The following is a 24,191-nucleotide window of genomic DNA, read 5'->3' as shown; positions in this document are numbered from 1 at the left end:
CAATAGCAATTTTAAGATCCTTTAGATCTGAACTCATTGCTGGACACTTCTGAACTCTTCAGCACTTTCTTTCCATTCATGTCTGAGTGGAAGTATGTTTGAGGTCATTGTCAGGCTGCAAGACCAATGACCTAGGGCACAAACCCAGCTTTCTGACACTGGGAACCATATTGCAACCAAAAATCCTTTGGTAATCTTCAAATTTCATGATGCCATGCACTGTGAAGGCACCCAGTGCCAGAGGCAGCAAAATAACCCCAAAACATCTTTGAACCTCCACCATATTTGACTGTAGGAACTGTTTTCTTTTCTTTTGTAGCCTCATTTCATTTTCAATAAACAGTAGAATGATGTGTTTTACCAAAAATATCTATTTTTACTATTTTTTCTATTTTTACGGTTAGCAGTGGGGTACCACAGGGGTCAGTTTTGGGCCCGCTTCTTTTTAACATATTTATTAATGACCTTGTAGGGGGCATAGAGAGTAGAATTTCAATATGTGCAGATGACACTAAACTCTGCAGGGTAATTAATACAGAGGAGGACAATTTTATATTACAGGAGGATTTATGAAAACTAGAAGCTTGGGCTGATAAATGGCAAATGAGCTTTAATTGGGAAAAATGTAAGGTCATGCACTTGGGTAGAACGAACAAGTTGTATAATTATGTGCTTAATTGTAAAACACTGGGCAAAACAGTCACTGAAAAAGACCTGGGTGTATGGGTGGACGACAAACTCACATTTAGTGGCCAGAGTCAAGCAGCTGCTGCAAAGGCAAATAAAATAATGGGATGCATTAAAAGAGGCATAGATGCTCATGAGGAGAACATAATTTTACCTCTATATAAGTCACTAGTGCGACCACACTTAGAATACTGTGTACAGTTCTGGTCTCCGGTGTATAAGAAAGACATAGCTGAACTAGAGCGGTTGCAGAGAAGAGCGACCAAGGTTATTAGGGAACTAGGGGGTCTGCAATACCAAGACAGGTTATTACACTTGGGGTTATTTAGTTTGGAGAATTGAAGGCTTAGGGGTGATCTTATTACAATGTATAAATACAGTGGGGAAAAAAAGTATTTAGTCAGTCAGCAATAGTGCAAGTTCCACCACTTAAAAAGATGAGAGGCATCTGTAATTTACATCATAGGTAGACCTCAACTATGGGAGACAAACTGAGAAAAAAAAATCCAGAAAATCACATTGTCTGTTTTTTTTTTCATTTTATTTGCATATTATGGTGGAAAATAAGTATTTGGTCAGAAACAAGCAATCAAGATTTCTGGCTCTCACAGACCTGTAACTTCTTCTTTAAGAGTCTCCTCTTTCCTCCACTCATTACCTGTAGTAATGCCACCTGTTTAAACTTGTTATCAGCATAAAAAGACACCTGTGCACACCCTCAAACAGTCTGACTCCAAACTCCACTATGGTGAAGACCAAAGAGCTGTCAAAGGACACCAGAAACAAAATTGTAGCCCTGCACCAGGCTGGAAAGACTGAATCTGCAATAGCCAACCAGCTTGGAGTGAAGAAATCAACTGTGGGAGCAATAATTAGAAAATGGAAGACATACAAGACCACTGATAATCTCCCTCGATCTGGTGCTCCACGCAAAATCCCACCCCGTGGGGTCAGAATGATCACAAGAACGGTGAGCAAAAATCCCAGAACCACGCGGGGGGACCTAGTGAATGAACAGCAGAGAGCTGGGACCAATGTAACAAGGCCTACCATAAGTAACACACTACGCCACCATGGACTCCGATCCTGCAGTGCCAGACGTGTCCCACTGCTTAAGCCTGTACATGTCCGGGCCCATCTGAAGTTTGCTAGAGAGCATTTGGATGATCCAGAGGAGTTTTGGGAGAATGTCCTATGGTCTGATGAAACCAAACTGGAACTGTTTGGTAGAAACACAGCTTGTCGTGTTTGGAGGAAAAAGAATACTGAGTTACATCCATCAAACACCATACCTACTGTAAAGCATGGTGGTGGAAACATCATGCTTTGGGGCTGTTTCTCTGCAAAGGGGCCAGGACGACTGATCCGGGTACATGAAAGAATGAATGGGGCCATGTATCGTGAGATTTTGAGTGCAAACCTCCATCCATCAGCAAGGGCATTGAAGATGAAACGTGGCTGGGTCTTTCAACATGACAATGATCCAAAGCACACCGCCAGGGCAACGAAGGAGTGGCTTCGTAAGAAGCATTTCAAGGTCCTGGAGTGGCCTAGCCAGTCTCCAGATCTCAACCCTATAGAAAACCTTTGGAGGGAGTTGAAAGTCCGTGTTGCCAAGCGAAAAGCCAAAAACATCACTGCTCTAGAGGAGATCTGCATGGAGGAATGGGCCAACATACCAACAACAGTGTGTGGCAACCTTGTGAAGACTTACAGAAAACGTTTGACCTCTGTCATTGCCAACAAAGGATATATCACAAAGTATTGAGATGAAATTTTGTTTCTGACCAAATACTTATTTTCCACCATAATATGCAAATAAAATGAAAAAAAAACAGACAATGTGATTTTCTGGATTTTTTTTTCTCAGTTTGTCTCCCATAGTTGAGGTCTACCTATGATGTAAATTACAGACGCCTCTCATCTTTTTAAGTGGTGGAACTTGCACTATTGCTGACTGACTAAATACTTTTTTTCCCCACTGTATATGTGGGGACAATACAAAGACCTTTCTAATGATCTTTTTACTCTTAGACCTGTGACGGGGACAAGGGGGCATCCTCTACGTCTGGAGGAAAGAAGGTTTAAGCATACTCACAGACGCGGATTCTTTACTGTAAGAGCAGTGAGACTATGGAACTCTCTGCCATATGATGTTGTAATGAGTGATTCACTACTAAAATTTAAGAAGGGACTGGATGCCTTTCTTGAAAAGTATAATATTACAGGGTATATACACTAGTCTCCTTAATATTGCGTTGATCCAGGGAGCTAGTCTGATTGCCGTATGTGGAGTTGGGAAGGAATTTCTTTCCCCAATGTGAAGCTTACTGTTGCCACATGGGGTTTTTTTTGCCTTCCTCTGGATCAACATGTTAGGGCAAGTTAGGATAGGATATGGGTTGAACTAGATAGACTTAAAGTCTCCCTTCAACCTTAATAACTATGTTACTATGTTATTTTGGTCTAATATATCTACAACATAATTTCCCAGGAGGATTTTGGCTTACTCATGTACATTTTGTCATACTGCAGTCTAGACTTTTTATATGTCAGCAGTGGGGTCCTCCTGGGTCTCCTGCCATAGAATTTCATTTCATTTAAATGTGGATGGATAGTTCGTACTAACACCGATACACCTCAAGCGTGCAGAACAGCTTGAATTTCTTTGGAAATTGATTGGGGCTGCATATCCACTATACGTTACACTTTATTGATCCCAAGGGAAATTATGCTATTACAGCAGCGTTACAAACAGCATTCCAAATACTACAACATTACAAACAGCATTGCATAAAGTAATTCCTAGACACAGATCTTCCACATGACTAACCACATTACATAACAAACAAATTTGTGAAAGTGCAGGTACTTAAATCTTAAATCTCTGTTCATTGCTATTAGTGCACCAGCCATAGGTCATTATCGTCTTTCACTCTTAGGAAATTCATACAATGTATAAGAGGTGTGTGGATATGTTCTGCGCTGCTGCAACAATACAACTCCAAATTTGATGAGGTAGTAATGGTGGTTTATTCAATGCGTTTCAGGGTCTTAATGACCCCTTCTTCAGGAAATGCCACACTAAACATAGAGGAACAGTACACTTACACTCCTTAAGTACATGCAAAATTCAAAAAACGTCGCCAAGCATTCACATGACACGTGATGACAGAGTTCAAAAGTAACAGATAATTCGTATAGGTACGTCCGCATAAATTTGACAAATAGATGAAGACCTAATTTCTTACTAATGAATAAGTGTCTTTTGGAGACAAATGAACAGAAAAATTAAATAAAAAAAGAAAGAAGAAAACCCGTTGTTAAAAGTTTCCCAAAGGATGAAAAGAAGATCTGGCGAGAACCCGCAGAGAAAGGGATTCACACACCATATTTGCCCGTGTTGTATTCAAGCCATCAAGGCAATCAAAGGAACTTGTAAAGGAATGAGCACTACCATTAGTACCAGTATTTATTAATATTTCTTATTAAATGATTTTCTGTGTATATATGATAAAAATTGTTACCCAAAGAAGTGGTTAAAAAGTGTTTCTTTTTTAATGTTATTTAGAGTAAGAAAAGGATTTTTTTCTATTTCAGAAATAATTAGAATTTTTTTTAAATTATTAAAAAGAAATATAAATATTCATCATTTAGTGATATCCCATGTTAAAATAATGCTCAAAATAAAATATATTCGAGATGTGAAATCATTCTTAGCGGGGGCACAAAAAGATCAGTAAAAAGGTCATTGATTCCTGTCTACAGCTGTAGTGAAACGGGATCGAAAACACAATACCAAACCAACAGAGGCGGGATCTCATCCCCAACAGGTGACCCATTCTCAGGGTAAAAAATATACTTTCCAATGAATAATTTTATTTTAAAAGATGGGTGAAATTTTTGAAGATAGATAATACAGCTTTTTAAGCTGAAAAGCTAAGAGCGCAGTGTCTGTGCAGGAGCTGATCCGACACAGTGCCAGAACAGGAGCCACACTCCCATCCGCAAACTGTTGCAGCACATATGTTTACCATGGAAAAAAAATAGAATAAATTTAAGAAGAAAAAAATGAATGGATCTCACCTTGGAGAGATATAGGTAGAGATTTTTTTACATTAATGAGATGAGAAGGGTATCTTAGTACATATTACAATTTTCAAGTAACTTGTAAAATATAAATAAAAACTCATAAAATAAAAAATACGGTGTAATATATTCAAAAACTGGAGCATAGATTTATCAGAGACAAAATATTAATTAGTGACTCATATTCAATGACAGAATCATATGACCTAGACACAGGCGTCCAAGGGAAAGTTAATTAAATAGAGGTTCAGGAAGGCAACACATAGGGATAGTAGGGGTATAAATATAAGCATTAAATGAGGAGAAGGATATCTCAATAAATTGTAATAAATTATACTAACCAATTCTAAACCGGGGAAATGAATTAAAAAACAGGGGCAACCATTTATGAGGAAAAAATTATACATATAAGTTAATGGCTCATATTTAAATAATCATGGACAGGAGACCAGGGCTAATCAATTGAATAGAGATAGGGCCATAAAAAAGGGGACCTGGGCATAGGTATTAATAAGGAAAGAGCAAGATAGAGTAGAAAGGAAAGAACACCGACTAAACAGTGTGAACCGAAGACAAAAGGATTTCATCCTGAACTAATCAACCCAATTACGAGGAAGAAGGACAGGACAAGAACACCTGTGTCCCCCTCAGTGAACAGAAAATTCCCAAGAAATTATTAAATATCAGAATCTTAAATAATTAATTAGTCACAATAGGATCATATACAGAAGAGCATTCTAATCAAATTTATACAATTACAGTGCCAAGTACCTATAAGGTGCAAGATGCCATATAATTATTAATATTAATATCATAAAACAATATATTACCGATTAGAGATTCTCAATTAACCGCAATTTATACAGTATATCACAAACTGTATATACCAATAGTTTTTAGACAAAGACCTCAGTGATCTCATTTAGACCCTGCGGTTTCAAGCTCCCCAATTTATAAATACAATAGATCTCTTTTCTATTAAGTTTTATGGTTCTATTCGGATCATTTGCTGGAATATGTTCAATAGGGCTAATTTCTAGCTTATTAAAATTCTTGTCATGTACTAAAGTATAGTGGCGTGAGAATGAATGTAATAAGAATTTTTTAATATTGTGTCTGTGTGAGTTTATCCGTAAATGTAGAGGTTGGGTTGTTCTCCCAACATATTGTTTGCCACACGAGCATTCTATAACATAAATTACTGATTCCGTATTGCAGTTCAAGTGATGATAGATCATACATTTCTCATTAGTGGAAGAAAATATTATGCTCTCTGCTTTATGATTAATGTTCTGACAGCACAAACAATTTCTTGATCCGCAATTAAAAATCCCTCTAATTATATTGGTGGCATGGTTTTCACATGTGTTAGTGTGTAAATTAAATCAACTGGGAGCTATGATGTTCCTAATAGTGGGGGCTCTATGAAAGGTGACCTTGGGATTTCTGGGAAGGATTTTACTAAGTATGGGGTCATTCAGTAAAATGTACCAGTTTTTGTGAAGAATGTCACAAATTTCTTTATGTTCAGAGCTGAACTGTGTTATGAAGTTCAACATATATTCCTTATCAGTAGAAATTCTACTCTTAGGTTCCAATAGAGTCTCTTGATCTAATTTCATAGAATTAATAAAGGCTCATCTTACCAGCTGAGGAGGATACTTCTGGGCAGAAATTTTTTTATTAAGCATGAGGGATTGTTCCTTATAATCACTATCTGTTGTGCAATTTTTTCTGATTCTGCGATATTGGTTGTTAGGAATATTGTTCAACCATTTAGAATAGTGTCCACTATTAGAATGGATGTCTCAATTCAAATGCACCTTCTTAAAAAATGTTTTACTACAGATTTTTTCATCTTTAATAAAAAGAGTAACATCTAAAAAATCAATACTTGTGGTATTATAAAGGCAGTAAAAGAAAGACCCCAATTATTGTTATTTATGTGCCGGATAAAATTATCAATATTTTTCTCAGTATTAGCCCAGATAAAAATGAATAATTCTTCAAAAACCCTCATAAAAAGATTTGCATAAGTTGGTGCTACCCTTAGGAAATTGAGATACCAAAGCAGTAGGCACAAACGATTTCCTGAATTTCTCCTTCTTGCACCTTAGAAGGATTAGACGGCTGCTGAATGTGCTCTTCTGATTCAAGAATAGCTCGTATTGTGGGTGTGTATTATTGTTCATTATAGCCCTATACTTCTTCTGAATCTTATCTTCCACTACCTCCTCAAAAGAGTCAAGATGGAGGCCAACAGTCGCTCTTGCCTCCTTGATAAGTTTGTTGAGCTTATTAGCGTCAGCTATTCACACACTACTGCCCCAGCAAATGATAGCAAAAAAGATGGCGCTTGCCACAACAGACTGGTAAAACATTTCAAGCATTTTACTGCACACATTGAAAGACCTGAGCTTCTGTAGAAAGTACAGTCTGATCATTCCCTTCTTGTAAACCTTCTCCGTATAAAACCTCCAATGAAGCTTGTTGTCAAGGTGGAACAACCATCTCCACCTCCTGGCCAGCAATAATGATCGGTAAGTAATCATCCTTTTTTCCTTCTATAACTCACCACCATCTCCTTGGTTTTCTTCACATTTAGTTCTAGACAGTTAGTCTGGCACCAATCCACAAAGTCAGAAACCACCCTTCCATATTCCTCCTTCCCCCGGTCCCCCACAATGCCCCCTACAATCACTGAGTCATCTGTGATATCCGGATCCTTCTGTGTTGCAGTCTTTCATCAATTTTTCTCTGCTGTGTAAGTCCAGGGAGATTAGTTATAGTGCCATGGGATGAACACTTCTTGATTAAGTTGAGCAATATGGACAAAGGAACATAAAGATCTCTGGAGATGGACTTGACACCTTGAGATTGCAGATATTTTTCAACAATTTTAATTCTCTAGTCCTCAGACAGTTCTCTTCTTCTCTTTCTGTACTACATGCTTAGTGTGGCGCACACACACAAACACACACACACAATGCAAAGAATGAACAACTTTCCTTTTTATCTGGTTTCAGGAATGACTCTCATATTGCCCACACCTGTTACTTGCCACAGGTGTGCTTGAATGAGCATCACATGCTTGAAACAAAGTTGTTTATCCTCATTTGTGGAAAGGTTGCAACAATTTTGTTAGGCCCACTTTGGGGTTTTGTGTGATATTGTGTCCAATTTGCCTTTTTTTTCCTCTCTTTTTGTGTGTTGTTCCAATACACAAAAGAGGAAATAAAAATATGTGTAACAAAACATTTGTAATTGCACTAATTTTCTGGAAGAAATACTTCATTTTCTGGAACAATTTCAAGGTTGCTAACACTTTTGGCCATTACTGTATATATAGTATATATATATATATATATATATATATATATGCAGTATGTACACATTCACACAGTTGAGCTCTACCAGTGTACATAACATCCAAAGGGATTTCAGCAATAGATGTCAGTTCTGAAAGATCATGCTAAAATTATTAAAATCTTGAGGGGAAGTAATTTTGATTTTGAATATAAAGAATAATCATAAGTAGACTCTGAATAAGCAATTTTTCATATAGAAGGTAAAGGGAAATTCTACAGTTAAATTTAGGACTGATTTAGAGAAGATATTGAAACACTTAAAATTTACGATAATATGTAATTTCTCATAGCTTCCTTGGAATGCACTGCTACCATCTGGACTTGTATTTGGAGATGTACTATTTTTTAAGTGTACATGTAGTTTCAAACAAAATCTATAGAAAAGCATGGTGTTGTTGCGCTCATCAGCAAAAATATTTGGGCACATTTCACTCTATTGGATAAAGGAATTCTGATTCTTATGATTTGCAACTTTCCACCTTTTTTGATTGTGCAGTTCCTCTTCATCAGCACTCTGTCAGCATTGTAGATGCAACTTCCTTTCTCTTCTTTCCCACCATGCATTGCTCTTTCAACAGTCTAATGGCTTGCCTGCTCTTAACTTACAGCATGACACTTTTATGCCATTATATGGATTAAGAGACAAAAGATGAAAAACAAAAAGACAGTCACAACCCTGTCCTGTGTTCTAACTTGCCGTCTTTGCTGATAGATTATTATTATTTATTATTATTTATTATTATAGCGCCATTTATTCCATGGCGCCGTACATGTGAGGAGGGTTATGCATAATAAAAACAAGTACAGTAATCTTAAACAATTCAAGTCACGACTGGTACACAAGGAGAGAGGACCCAGTCCGCGAGGGCTTACAATCTACAAGGGATGGGTGAGGTACAGTAGGCGAGGGTAGAGCTGGTCGTGCAGTGGTTTGGTCGAGCGGTGGATCTTCAGGTTCTTTTTGAAGGTTTTCACGATAGGTGAGAGTCTGATATGTTGTGGTAGAGAGTTCCAGAGTAGGGGTGATGCGAAGGGCGAAATCTTGTATGCGATTGAGGGAAGATGAGATAAGAGGGGAGTAGAGAAGGAGATCTTGTGAGGATCGGAGGTTGTGCGCAGGTAAGAACTGGGAGATGAGGTCATAGATGTGTAGAGGATACAGGTTGTGGATGGCTTTGTATGCCATGGTTAAGGTTTTGAAATGGAGTCTTTGGGTAATGGGGAGCCAGTGAAGGGATTGACAGAGGGTAAAAGCCGGGGAATAGCGGGGGGACAAGTGGATTAGTTAGGCATCAGAGTTTAGAACAGGATTAAAAACGCACATGTGACATGCACAATGTGAACAAGTCTGTTGGACCATGTTCACACCACCCTGACTGAAACACAAACAAAAAGCACAGAATGACAAATGTGCAAAAATACCTTGCAATAAGACATATAGCAGTAATCAGCAAGTGCTGATAAAAGGTAATAACAAACACAGGGTATTTAGTCGATACTTTTTTTGCAAAAAAATGTATGCCAAGCTGCTTCACCAATGTCAAGGTAACCCGTATTGAAGCAGTCCCTATCTAATGTATTTAAAACCTGAACATATGAACAGTGTCTAAATGAGCAGGATTAAGACAGGCGCTTGTCTTAATCCTGCTCATTTAGACACTGTTCATATGTTCAGGTTTTAAATACATTAGATAGGGACTGCTTCAATATGGGTTACCTTGACGTTGGTGAAGCAGCTTGGCATACATTTTTTTGTAAAAAAAAGTATCGACTAAATACCCTGTGTTTGTTATTACCTTTTATCAGCACTTGCTGATTACTGCTATATGTCTTATTGCAAGGTATTTTTGCACATTTGTCATTCTGTGCTTTTTGTTAGAGTTTAGAACAGATTGGAGGGGTGCGAGAGTGGTAGAGGGGAGGCCGCAGAGCAGGATGTTATAGTAGTCAAGGTGGAAGATGATGAGGGCATGGACTAGGGTTTTTGCAGATTCTTGGTTGAGGAATGTAGGGATCCTGGAAATAATTTGAGTTGAAGTTGGCAGGAAGTGGAAAGGGCTTGAATATGTGGTTTGAAGGAGAGATCAGTGTCATTGTCAAGGATTACCCCGAGATATGGATTACACTTTACGACAGGCAGTGTGCAGCAAGTTAGGCTGAAGGGATCCACCTAGTTGCCCACACTATGGAGTGACCTTTTGGGTCTGACGACAAAATTTTTAAATAAAGTGATTGTGTATTTAAATTATCTATCAAATTCACATTATCAATGAAATGAGATTGAGTTTTCGAAAAGTACAGCGTCCATTAAAGGATGATGCTATGAAAACATTCAGCATAGAATAACATTGGATGGAGAGTGTGGAGTCTCATTTCCAACAAGGATTGACAACTGCTCTTGTAACAGTAGGGAGAATTGAGATTCTATTCTCTTGATTGCTGTATAGATCAGTAGAAATCAATTACATATAATTTCAAAATGTAACATTTTATTGAATTATTATAGATTTCAACCACCCAAGTTGTGACTGTACTCTGCTGAATAAATCTTCATTAGAAAGCCCAATAAACAAAATCATTTTATTGGTGAAAAGGTTGGTGTTTTCAAGGAACATCTGCTATAAAACCTGTTCCCATTGACTGAATTATCCTAAACTTTAGCACATTAAAAAATACTGCCAGGAGTGTAATTAAAGTACTGTGGGCACTTGCAAATTTATTGGACTAGGTCCCCCACCCAAAAACATGTTGTTTATATGCGTCCCCCAGTTCCGTTGCTTGGGTCTATAAGCATCTTCTGTCCCCTATGATACCAAACAAATTATTAAAACAACCTGCTCTATGCAGCACACTTGATGCCTCACACATTTAAGTTACAGCGATGTGTGCTACCACAAAGTAATAACCCTCTTTTGAGGTTGATGTGCCCTAATAACCCTCTCCCCTCCACCCAATGGCTCATAGCTCCTCAAACACAATTAAGAATCCCATCAATCTCATGAGCTCTTCAGTCTCCAGCAGACTTGGGCTGTGCTCCACACATACACTGCCCTCTGCATCTATGGAACATCGCCAGCCATCATTTTAACTACAATTCTGAGTGAGTAAGATGCTTCTGCGTTTGAAAAATGTACTATACCACTGCCATCTGCCACACAGTGAGAATGATGTGGTGAATCCTTCCAGGGCTACCCGAACAAAACGATTGCTAATGTAAGTTTCGTGGATGCAGTTGGTATTTCGTGGCGGTTTATTATTTATTAACTATTTCATCTAAGCATTTCAGGGTTTGACTGACCACTTCATCAGGATTAATCAAAATTTTACTGACAAAAAGAAAAAGCAACATCATCCCACTGACTCTGAACTATAGTACAAATTTTGGTTGGCGACTTGACATCGATCCAGAATGCAGCATTCATCTGGAATATATCCCAAGGCTGCTACACGGTTAAGCACTCTTCTTGTTGTATAAGTGCAGGCAAGAACTCTCTTCTAAGAGTAGCCTGCCACTTTAGTCCAGGCTCCCAACCTCTATAGGGATTATCACAGCACCACCCCTTAAGACCGAGATTGTTACACCCCTGAATACTGCCTGGACATACCTTGACATGACTTTCCATTGGCCATGAGTTGATAACCAGGTGGGCAGACACACTGGTAACTTCCGAGAACATTTCTACATTCATGTTGGCATATATCTTGATTGTCACATTCATTAATGTCTGTGTAGAATAAATAAATGAGTGAGATAATTATTAGATTATAACAATATTATAATGCCAACATGGAATACAGCCCTCAATCTGGATGTGACTTACCTACACAAGATTTCCCAGGACCTTCAGACCTGAACCCTCGTGGACAAACACAGACATAACTACCATGCGTGTTTTCACATATTTGGTTATTTTTACACCGATGTTCAGCCTCTCTGCACTCATTAATATCTAAGACAAAAGAATAAAGAATTTTTACATACAATCACGAATATTAGTATTTCATGTGCTTATGGCAAAAGCCATGTGCACAGACTTGCACCTGTACGACTCCTGAGTGTTATTTCTCCTTGCAAATCTGGTATGAATCCATGAGAAAAAAAACTCTTATTGACTACCAGCAAACACCAGTCCAATGCATAAGTCTGTGAGTGACTCCTGCTCTGTAACATTTAGTAATATACTATATGTGCTGACTATAGTTGTGAAGAGGGAGGACTTCGGCTATGTGCTCACCGAGTTTTTTGAGTGGCCAAAAACAATGAGTTTTTAAGTGGAAATCCCTTCAGGAATCGGTCCTTTGGGGAGTTTTTGAAGAAATTTTTTGAAAAACCTGAAGGGAGAAAAAACACTGAACATATTAACAGTAAAGATGGGCGGACCCAGCATGTTCAGCCAAACAGTTAAAGAAAAATTCTTATTCGGTTACCAGAACAGTACGCGGATCCGAACCCAAACCCCATTCGTTTGAATGGGTTGGCCAAAACATCCAATGTTTGTGACGCTGTCATATACATGTCAGCGTGGTAAATATGGCTTCTGACAGTGGTCAGACAGCTGTGGTTCCCATGCTGTCAAATGAGAGCATGAGCCTGCAGCTGTGATTGGAGGTATAAAGTTTACCTCTGGTCACTGGCGTCGGCTGATGGGACTACAGCTCCTATCAACCTATGCCTGCTGCCGCTAATAACCAACTCTAATGCTCAAAATAAGTTGATTTATGAAATAATCATTTAACCAATGGTTATTCATTAACCCCTTCACAATGTTTGATGTACCTTTAAGTCATAGTCGGGTAGGGGTCATTGCAATCATTCCCAGCACAGGAGCTGCTTAACCCACCAAATGCCATGATCAATATCGATTGCTGCATTTAAGAGACTAGGAGAGGGAGGGGATTCTCACTCCCATCCAATCGGCAGCCACTACGAATTTTTTGCGAGGGCCCAATTGTTGTCATGACAACTCAAGGTCGTCATGATGAAAAAGTGTTTATTAGTGTGTAACAGCAGCCAAAGAAAAAAAAACTATATAAATCTGTTATCGCTATAATTGCACCGACCCAAAGAATAAAGTCATGTAATCATTTATACCACATAAGGAACAGCATAAAAAATAAAAAAGGAATTCTTGACCTGCTGTTGCTTTGTTTATTCTGCCTCCCAAATATCACAGGAAGGCTCAGCACACATTTATCTTGTGCTCTACGCTGAGCGCTTACACCAAAGTTTGTGTTAATCTCTGAAATACATAAATTAGACAGAACCCCTGGATCATGATTCCCTATAATGAGGCAGATGAAGGCACTGTGGACAGCGTCTGGCCTAAGATCCGGTTACAGCTTTGTGTTCCTCTGAAAAGAAGGACACCACTGAACAGAGGCCAGACGAAGTTCGGAGTAGCTGTGTTGCCTCATTATTGTGAAGTGGTCCCTCGGGGGTTTCATCTGAATCATGTCATTTGGAGATTTAGACGGAAATCCTGAGGTAAGTGCTGAACATAGACTTTTATGGAACTTTATGGAACATAACTTTTTTTATGGAATCAATTACTCATCCACATACTATTACATGCTCTGTGGTTCATGTTATGAATGAGTCACCATAGGAGGCAAAAACAGAAATACAAGCTAAGTCCAGAAAACCAGAGAAGTTGGCAACTATCAGATTGCAGACTCCTGAACCTATTAACACAACTAGCAGTAGCCGTGGGGGGTTCCTACGATACCCAAGACCCCTCGATCACAGCCGGAGAATTAAATAGGCCTAAAGAAAGAAAGGGGAAATCAAAACTGCCCCAGAGCAGACCCCAAAGCAATAGGCAGCCCCCAACATATAATGACGGTGAAGCAAGATGAAAACACTAACACAGACACAAAGATAGACTGAGCAAAGACGGGGCCCAAAACTACCTAGATAGGAAAGGACAGGAAGGCTGCTGTCTGCAATCTGCCAAAACCCTATCAAAGACATAAGCCAACAAGCTGATATGAAAAAGGCCCTGAAGCAGCTAGGCTTCAAAAACTAAATCAGCACTCAGGTATTTTCAGAAGACAGAGCTAAAGGAATTCAGCACACCCCAGCAGGGAATGGCAGAAATCCAGAAAAACAAAGCAAAACAAAGTCAAAGCACCAATGCAAAAAGCCGAGCAGCAAACTTAGCTTTAGAGGAGCAGGAATTCAGACTGGTCTCCAAGGATCCCACAGAGAAATCACCCGCAGGGCAGAAGGGCGTCGGCAGCCTTATATCCAGTCAGTAACTCCACTCAGCCAGTCATCATCATCAGCCTCAAGTGTTTGATAATCAGGCTCACTACCTTTCTTTACCAGAAGAGGGAGTTCCTCGGGCCTCAGTAGTGAAGGGGAAAATGAACTCACAACAGTACCTCCCCCTTGAGGAGGGGTCACCGAACCCTCAACTACGCCACCAGGGCGATCAGGGTGAGCCCGATGAAAGGCACGCACCAATCTTTTGGCATGAATATCAGAGGCAGAGACCCAGGAATTATCCTCCTGACCATAACCCTTCCACTTAACCAAATACTGGAGTCTCCGTCTAGCCAGACGGGAATCCAGTACTTTCTCTACCTCATATTCCATGTTACCTTCAACCAATACAGGGTCTGGAGGTGCCACCCCCGGAACAACAGGTTCAACAAACCTCTTCAACAAAGATTTATGGAACACATTATGGATTTTAAATGTGACAGGAAGAGCCAAACGAAAAGAGAGCGGATTAATAATCTCCACAATCTTGTAAGGTACAATAAATCTAGGCTTAAACTTAGGAGAAGCCACCTTCATAGCAATATTTTTTGATGATAACCACACCATATCACCAACCTTAAACTGGGGACCAATGGTCCTATGTCGGTTGGAAAACTGCTGGGCCTTTTCCTGGGAGAGAGATAACTTATCCGCCACTTGGTCCCAGATCTGTTGCATTCTCTCCACCACAGTGTCAACACCTGGGCAGGCAGAGGGCTCCACCTGCCCAGAAGAAAATCGAGGATGAAACCCAAAGTTACAAAAAAAAGGTGACATCAAAGTGGCAGAACTAGCTCTATTATTTAAAGCAAATTCGGCCAAGGGCAAAAATGAAACCCAATCATCCTGATCAGCAGAAATAAAACATCTCAAGTATGACTCCAAGGTCGGGTTTGTTCTCTCTGTCTGCCCATTGGTCTGAGGGTGAAAAGCAGAGGAGAAGGACAACTGAATTCCCAGCCTGGAACAGAAAGTTCTCCAAAATCTAGACACAAACTGGACTCCTCTGTCAGATACAATGTTCTCAGGAATCCCGTGCAAACGAACCACCTGTTGTAAAAACAGGGGCACCAACTCAGAGGAAGACGGCAACTTAGGGAGTGGTACAAGATGAACCATCTTAGAGAACCTATCACAAATCACCCAAATAACAGTCATCCTTTGAGAGACAGGCATATCAGAGATGAAATCCATTGAAATATGGGTCCATGGCCTCTTGGGGACAGGCAAAGGCATCAACAACCCACTAGAGCGAGAACACGATTTAGACCGGGAACACGTCCCACAGGACTGCACAAAATTCCTGACATCACGAGACAAGGAGGGCCACCCAAAAAACCGACTCACCAGATCTCTAGTACCAAAAATACCTGGATGACCAGCCAAAGCAGAGCAATGAACTTCAGACATCACTCTCTTCTTCCACTGGTCAGGAACATACAACTTTCCACTGGGACAACGCTCAGGTTTGTCCTCCTGGAACTCTTCCAGAGCACGTCTCAAATCGGGCGAGATGGCAGAAAGAACTACCCCTTCGCCTAAGATGGTACCAGGCTTGGTCACCACAGGAGAATCAGCAAAGAAGCTCCTAGAGAGGGCGTCTGCCTTGACATTCTTCGTTCCAGGAAGAAAAGAAACCACAAAATCAAAACGTGTAAAAAACAAGGCCCACCTAGCCTGTCTAGGGTTCAAGCGTTTAGCCGACTCTAGGTAAATCAAATTCTTGTGGTCAGTGAGGACCACGACTTGATGCTTAGCTCCCTCCAACCAATGTCTCCACTCCTCAAATGCCCATTTCATGGCCAACAGTTCCCTATTCCCCACATCATAGTTACGTTCAGATGGAGAGAACTTTCGGGAAAAGAAAGCACAGGGATTCATTTTAGATGTTACAGGATCCTTTTGGGACAAAACAGCTCCTGCACCAATCTCAGAAGCATCCACCTCTACCTGGAATGGAAGTGAGACATCAGGTTGCCGCAAAACCGGGGCGGAGGTGAATCTTCGCTTCAGCTCCTGAAAGGAAGAAACAGCCTCCGGAGACCAATTTAACACATCAGCACCCTTCTTAGTCAAATCAGTCAATGGCTTGGCAATACTAGAAAATTTTGCTATAAATTTCCGATAAAAATTAGCAAAACCCAAAAACTTCTGGAGGGCCTTCAAAGAAGTGGGCTGAACCCAATCGTAAATGGCCTGTACCTTGGCCGGGTCCATTTCAATAGTTGACGGGGACAAAATAAATCCGAAAAAAGAAATCCTCTGTACTCCAAAAAGGCATTTAGATCCTTTGACATACAGGGAATTCTCCCTCAAGATCCGGAACACAGTCCGAATATGTTCCACATGAGAATCCCAATCCTTGGAGAAGATCAAAATATCATCCAGATAGATAATCAAAAATTTATCGACAAAATCTCGGAAAATATTGTTCATGAAGCACTGGAAGACAGAAGGGGCATTAGTGAGCCCAAAAGGCATCACCAGGTACTCAAAATGTCCCTCGGAGTATTAAACGCCGTCTTCCATTCATCCCCATGCTTAATGCGAATAAGATTATACGCCCCCCTGAGGTCAAGCTTGGTAAATCAGCAAGCACCTTTAACTCTGGAAAATAGATCAGAAATCAGGGGTAACGGATACTGATATTTAACAGTAATTTTGTTGAGGGCACGATAATCAATACAAGGTCTTAATGATTAGAGTTGAGCGACTTTTGTTTTTTTAGGGTCGAGTTTCGTTTCGTGAAACCCGACTTTTCCAAAAGTCGGGTCGAGCAAGATCGGCCGACTATAGGGAAAAGTCGGGGTCGTCCCGAAACACGAAACCCAATGTAAGTCAATGGGGAATAAAAGTCGGCAGTGAGAGGACAGGAAACACACCAACAGTTCCCATTTGAATGCCAAAAGCATCAATTCTTCTTACTTAAGCTTGTCAACCTTAATTAACTTCATAATACTAGTTACGCACTGAAAAACGCACGCTCAGTACCTCAGCAGGACAAAAAAAAAATTGGGATTGCTTTTAAAAAAGCAGTTTGCAGAGCAGTGGGTAAACAGCAATGCAGCCGTCAGGAAGCCTTAGAAGGCAGCCTAACAACCAAAACCGCTGATCCAGCAAAATATAGCCTCCCCTTGCACTGCACACACAGTGACTGGTGTGTTGTACAGGCAAAATCGCTAGCAGCAGAAGCAGTTTTTGGTGTCTTCTTACCTGCCTAACGCTCTCCCTATTCTGAGATCAGCATGAGTAACATGGCGGTCGGCGTGCACGCCCTTTTATACCCCCTGTGACGCCCACCAAAGCAAGCCAATCACTTGCATGCCCTTCTGAAAGATGGTGGTGACCCCTGCCTATGTCATCACGTTGCCCACAGTGTCCGTGGATCCTGATTGGCTGAAAAAGAGCGCAAAACAAACTTTTGAAACGCGACTTTGGCACGTAAGTCGCCGAACTCGTGGCCGACCTCATCCTAGGGTCGGGTTTCGTTTCATGAAACCCGACTTTGCCAAAAGTCGGCGACTTTTTTTACACCCCGGGCTCAGTTCAATTGCACAGTCATAACTCCTATGAGGAGGCAGAGACGCAGACTCATTCTCACTAAATACATCATAAAAGTCCGCCAAATAATCAGGAACATCATGTGACTGAGGAGAGGTGGAAAACACCGGAGCCTCACTAAAGGCACACCGACAACCCCAACTCACCACAGACACAGATTTCCAATCCAAAACTGGATTATGAATTTGTAACCAGGGAAACCCCAGAACAATAGTATCATGCAGATTATGCAACACCAAAAATCTGCAATTTTCTTTATGGTCTGGGGCGACCCGCATTACCACCTGGGTCCAAAACTGAGGTTTATTCTTCACCAAAGGAGTAGCATCAATCCCCCTCAAAGGGATAGGCGTCTGCAGAGGTGTCATCGGAAATCCACAACGTTTAGCAAAATCCAAGTCCATTAGGTTTAGGGCTGCTCCTGAATCCACAAAAGCCTTGGCGGAAAATGTGGACAGGGAGCAGATCAGAGTAATAGCCAGAAGAAACTTAGGTTGAACACCCCCAACAGAAAACGTGTGTGCAAAGCGTTTCTCTCGTTTAGGACAGACAGAAATAATATGCGAGGCATCTCCACAGAAAAAACACAACTTATTACGCCTTCTGAACTCCTGACGCTGCTCTCTGGAAAAAACTCTATCACATTGCATAGGTTAAGACATTTGTTCAACAGGTGGCAACACCTCTCGTGCAGCTTTGCGTTCGCGCAAACGCCGATCAACCAGAATGGCTAATGACATAGAATCGTCAAGACCAGAGGGAACAGGAAATCCCACCATAGTATCTTTTACGGCTTCTGACAACCCCTTCCGAAAGAGAGCAGCCAAGGCATTATTATTCCAGGTAGTAAGTACTGCCCACTTCCGGAATTTTTGACAGTACAATTCTGCAGAATCACGACCCTGGTTCAATGCCAGCAGGGTCTTTTCAGCCTGATCAATGGCATTAGGTTCGTCATACAACAACCCCAAGGCCTGAAAAAATGCATTCACATTAGTCAGAATAGGATCATCTGGTTTCAAAGAAAACGCCCAATCCTGGGGATCGCCACGCAGCAAAGAGATGACAATTTTAACCTGCTGCGCGGAGCTCCCTGACGAGTTAGGCTTCAAGGCAAAAAATAATTTACAATTATTTTTGAAATTCAAAAATTTAGACCGATCCCCAAAAAATACATCAGGTGTAGAAATCTTTGGTTCAGCAGCATGTGAATGAGCAAGGTAGGCGGAAATTCCCAGCACTTCCGCAGCGAGCTGCTCCACACGATCAGACAATTGCTTTATCTTCATTGAGAGAAAAAAAAATTCCCCCTATGGCCTCAGAGATATAGAGGAAAAAATATACACACACCTTTTTTTTTTTTCTTTACAATTCTTTCCTGCTATTGAGTACCCTAGGATCTGCAGTATGGCGGGTGATTCTGTTATGAATGAGTCACCGTAGGAGGCAAAAACAGAAATACAAGCTAAGTCCAGAAAACCAGAGAAGTTGGCAACTATCAGATTGCAGACCCCTGAACCTATCAACACAACTAGCAGTAGCCGTGGGGGGTTCATACAATGCCCTTGACCCCTCGATCACAGCCGGAGAATTAAATAGGCCTAAAGAAAGAAAGGGGAAATCTAAACTGCCCCAGAGCAGACCCCAAAGCAATAGGCAGCCCCCAACATATAATGACGGTGAAGCAAGATGAAAACACTAACACAGACAGAAAGATAGACTGAGCAAAGACGGGGCCCAAAACTACCTAGATAGGAAAGGACAGGAAGGCTACTGTCTGCAATCTGCCAAAACCCTATCAAAGACATAAGCCAACAAGCTGATATGAAAAAGGCCATGAAGCAGCTAAGCTTCAAAAACTAAATCAGCACAGTATTTTCAGAAGACAGAGCTAAAGGAATTCAGCACACCCCAGCATGGAATGGCAGAAATCCAGAAAAACAAAGCAAAACAAAGTCAAAGCACCAATGTAAAAAGCCGAGCAGCAAACTTAGCTTTAGAGGAGCAGGAATTCAGACTGGTCTCCAAGGATCCCACAGAGAAATCACCCGCAGGGCAGAAGGGCGTCGGCAGCCTTATATCCAGTCAGTAACTCCACTCAGCCAGTCATAATCATCAGCCTCAGGTGTTTGATAATCAGGCTCACTACCTTTCTTTACCAGAAGAGGGAGTTCCTCGGGCCTCAGTAGTGAAGGGGAAAATGAACTCACAACAATATAGCACATGATAAATGTAATCCAAAATGTTATGTAAAACGTTCCCAATAAAAGCTTCAACTCAATACACAAAAAAGCAAGTCCTCACTCAGGTCCGTCATCTGTCAGTGTAAATATATTGGACTTCCACATTACTGGTAGAACAAAAGCTCTGGAAAAGCACTGTGGCTCCTTGCCCCAAAAGAAATCCAGCAAATTCTGCACTCCCAAATCCAAATGTCTCCCTCAATTCAGAGACCTACAGTGTGACTAAATCACATCTAGCATCCACACGTTTGGCATTTTTGTAACTATGAGAACCCGCATCATTTACAGGATTCATGTCTCCAGAAGCATGAGCTGGGCACAATGTATAGACATTACAATGTACAGGAACTACAATGTACGGACATTATAATGACAGATTTGCAATTTTCACTCAGCAACATCCAGTGCTCCTTGTTTTTCTAGAAAACAGCCATGGAGCCAAAATCATCACTATACCTGTACATAAATGCCCAGAGGGGTGTCATTTAAAAAATGGGGTCAACTAAGGAGAATTCTGCTCTTACGGCACTTAGGGGCTCAGCAGTCTTCATTATGAATACCTGATCAGAGCACCACATGAAGACCCCCCACACACAGGCCAGCCCCAAAGCACGAGCATATCATTAACTCAGAACTGAAAATAAAGATTAAACAACAACCACAAGACTGATTTAATCAACCAAGATATAATTTTATTCAGTATAAAGGCCCTGGCCTGACACTCTCTATAGGTTACTATGCACAATCCTGCTGACAGGCTTTCTTTAACCCCTTCACGACCAATGACGCCACATAGGCGTCATGAAACCTGGTTCAAATCTGACCAGTGACGCCTATGTGGAGTCATGACTTCAAAGCCCCCCTGCGGGTCGGGTGACCGGGGTCACTGAAAGGTCACCCGACCCGCAGATACAGGGGGCTTTGTAATTCACCACAGGGGGCGTGGTTTCACCCCCACGTGGCTACGATCGCTCTGATTGGCTGTTAAAAGTGAAACAGCCAATCAGAGCGATAGTAATATTTCATCAATGAAAATTGATGAAATATTACAATCCAGCCATGTCCGATGCTGCTGTAGCATCGGACATGGCTGGAGACACCGATTCCACCCCCCCCACCGGCGATCGCCCCCCCGCAACTGAATGACAGCGGCGATCTGCCGCCGCTGTCATCATCTGCCCCCCTCCCATTCCCTCTGCTCCCCGCCAGCCTCCGATCCCCCCCTCACCCCCCCGGTACCTCCGGTGTCCCTCCGTCCCTCCCGGTGTCCCTCGGGTCCGGATGATGGGCGCCGCCATCTTTGAAAATGGCGGACGCATGCGCAGTGCGCCCGCCCGAATCTGCCGGCTGCAGATTCCATTCTTTCATTTTGATCACTCTCACAGTGATCAAAATGAAAGAAAAAGTAAATAAACCCCCCGATTATCACCCCCATAGGTAGGCAGAACTAATAAAATAAAGATAATATATTTTTTTTTTTTTTCCATTAGGGTTAGGGTTGAAAAGAGGGTTAGGGTTAGGGTTGAAAAGAGGGTTAGGGTTAGGGTTAAAAAGAGGGTTAGGGTTAGGGTTGAAAAGAGGGTTAGGGTTGAAAAGAGGGTTAGGGTTAGGGTTGGAAAGAGGGTTAGGGTTGGAAAGAGGGTTAGGGTTAGGATTGGAAAGAGGGTTAGGGTTGGAAAGAGGGTTAGGGTTGGAAAGAGGGTTAGGGTTGGAAAGAGGGTTAGGGTTGGAAAGGGTTAGGGTTGGAAAGAGGGTTAGGGTTGGAATTAGGGTTAGGGTTGGAATTAGGGTTAGGGTTGGAATTAGGGTTAGGCTTGTGGTTAGGGTTATGGTTAGGGTTGGGATTAGGGTTCGGGGTCTGTTGGGGTTAGGGTTATGGTTAGGGTTGGAATTAGGGTTAGGGATGTGTTGGGGTTAGGGCTGTGGTTAGGGGTGTGTTGGGGTTAGGGCTGGAGTTAGAATTGAGGGGTTTCCACTGTTTAGGCACATCAGGGGGTCACCAAACGCGACATGGTGCAACCATTGATTCCGGCCAATTTTGCGTTCAAAAAGTTAAACGGTGCTTCCTCCCTTCCAAGCCCCGACGTGTGCCCAAACAGTGGTTTACCCCAACATATGGGGTATCAGCGTACTCAGGAAAAATTGCACAACAACTTTGGGGGTCTAATTTCTCCTGGTACCCTTGGGAAAATAAAAAATTGGGGGCTAAAAAAATATTTTTGTGGAAAAATTTTTTTTTTTAATTTTCACGTCTCTGCGTTATAAACTTCTGTGAAGCACTTGGGGGTCCAAAGTGCTCACCAGGCATCTTAATAAGTTACTTGGGAGGTCTAGTTTCCAAAATGGGGTCACTTGTGGGGGGTTTCTATTGTTTAGGCACATCAGGGGCTCTGCAAACGTAATGACGACCGCAGACCATTCCATCAAAGTCTGCATTTCAAAACGCCACTACTTCCATTCCGATCCCTTACGTGTGCCCAAACAATAGTTCCCCCCCATATATGGGGCACCAGCGTACTCATGACAAACTGTACAACAACTTTTGGGGTCCAATTTATCCTGCTACCCTTGTGAAAAAAAAAATTGCTGGCTAAAAATCATTATTTTTGAGGAAAAAAAAATATTTTTTATTTTCACGTCTCTGCGTTCTAAACTTCTGTGAAGCACTTGGGGGTTCAAGGTGCTTACCACACATCTAGATAAGTTCCTTAGGGGGTCTAGTTTCCAAAATGGGGTCACTTGTGGGGGGGTTCCACAGTTTAGGTACATCAGGGGTTCTGCAAATGTAACATGATGCCCGCAGACCATTCCATCAAAGTCAGCATTTCATAATGTCACTACTTCCCTTCCGAGCCCCGACGTGTACCCAAACAGTGGTCATCCCCCACATATGGGGTATCAGCGTACTCAGGACAAACTGGACAACAACTTTTGGGGTCCAATTTATCCTGCTACCCTTGTGAAAAAAAAAATTGCTAGCTAAAAATCATTTTTTTTGAGGAAAAAAAAATATTTTTTATTTTCACTGCTCTGCGTTATAAACTTCTGTGAAGCACTTGGGGGTTCAAGGTGCTCACCACACATCTAGATAAGTTCCTTGGGGGGTCTAGTTTCCAAAATGGGGTCACTTGTGGGGGGTTCCACAGTTTAGGTACATCAGGGGTTCTGCAAATGTAACATGATGCCCGCAGACCATTCCATCAAAGTCAGCATTTCATAATGTCACTACTTCCCTTCCGAGCCCCGATGTGTACCCAAACAGTGGTCCCCACCCACATATGAGGTATCAGCGTACTCAGAACAAACTGGACAACAACTTTTGGGGCCAATTTATCCTGCTACCCCTGTGAAAAAAAAATTGCCGGCTAAAAATCATTTTTTTTTTGTGGAAAAAAAAATATTTTTTATTTTCACGGCTCTGCGTTATAAACTTCTGTGAAGCGCTTGGGGGTTCAAGGTGCTCACCACACATCTAGATAAGTTCCTTGGGGGGTCTAGTCTCCAAAATTGGGTCACTTGTGGGGGGGTTCCACAGTTTAGGTACATCAGGGGCTCTGCAAATGTAACATGACACCCGCAGACCATTCCATCAAAGTCAGCATTTCAAAATGTCACTACTTCCCTTCCGAGCCCCGACGTGTGCCCAAACAGTGGTTCCCCCCCACATGTGGGGTACCAGCGTACTCAGGACAAACTGGACAACAAATTTTGGGGTCTAATTTATCCTGGTACCCTTGTGAAAATAAAAAATTGCGCACTAAAAAATAATTTTTTGAGGGAAAAATTTTTTTTTTATTTTCACGGCTCTGCGTCAAAAACTTTTCTGAAGCACTTGAGGGTTCAAGGTGCTCACTACACATCTAGATAAGTTCCTTAGGGGGTCTAGTCTCCAAAATGGGGTCATTTGTGGGGGAGCTCCAATGTTTAGGCACACAGTGGCTCTCCAAACACAACATGGTGTCCGCTAACGATTGGAAG

The 24,191-nt window shown here is 41.5% G+C and overlaps 1 protein-coding gene across 1 annotated transcript in view; it reads right to left on the bottom strand.

Annotated features, from left to right (window-relative positions):
* Window positions 1-24,191, bottom strand: part of HMCN1 (hemicentin 1) — a 944,468-nt gene that overhangs the window by 5,223 nt on the left and 915,054 nt on the right. The window contains exons 103-104 of the mRNA XM_073582913.1: window positions 11,966-12,094; window positions 11,750-11,869 (exon numbers count right to left, since the gene is read on the bottom strand). Coding sequence (XP_073439014.1) covers window positions 11,750-11,869; window positions 11,966-12,094 — 249 coding nt within the window. The remainder of the gene's footprint in view (window positions 1-11,749; window positions 11,870-11,965; window positions 12,095-24,191) is intronic.

This window comes from Dendrobates tinctorius, unplaced genomic scaffold, assembly GCF_039654945.1.
Source record: "Dendrobates tinctorius isolate UK_male_01 unplaced genomic scaffold, ASM3965494v1 ptg000074l, whole genome shotgun sequence".
NCBI classification, from domain to species: Eukaryota; Metazoa; Chordata; class Amphibia; order Anura; family Dendrobatidae; genus Dendrobates; species Dendrobates tinctorius.
The sequence above is the reverse complement of the archived record's forward strand: the minus strand, read 5'-3'. Positions and strand labels throughout refer to the sequence as shown.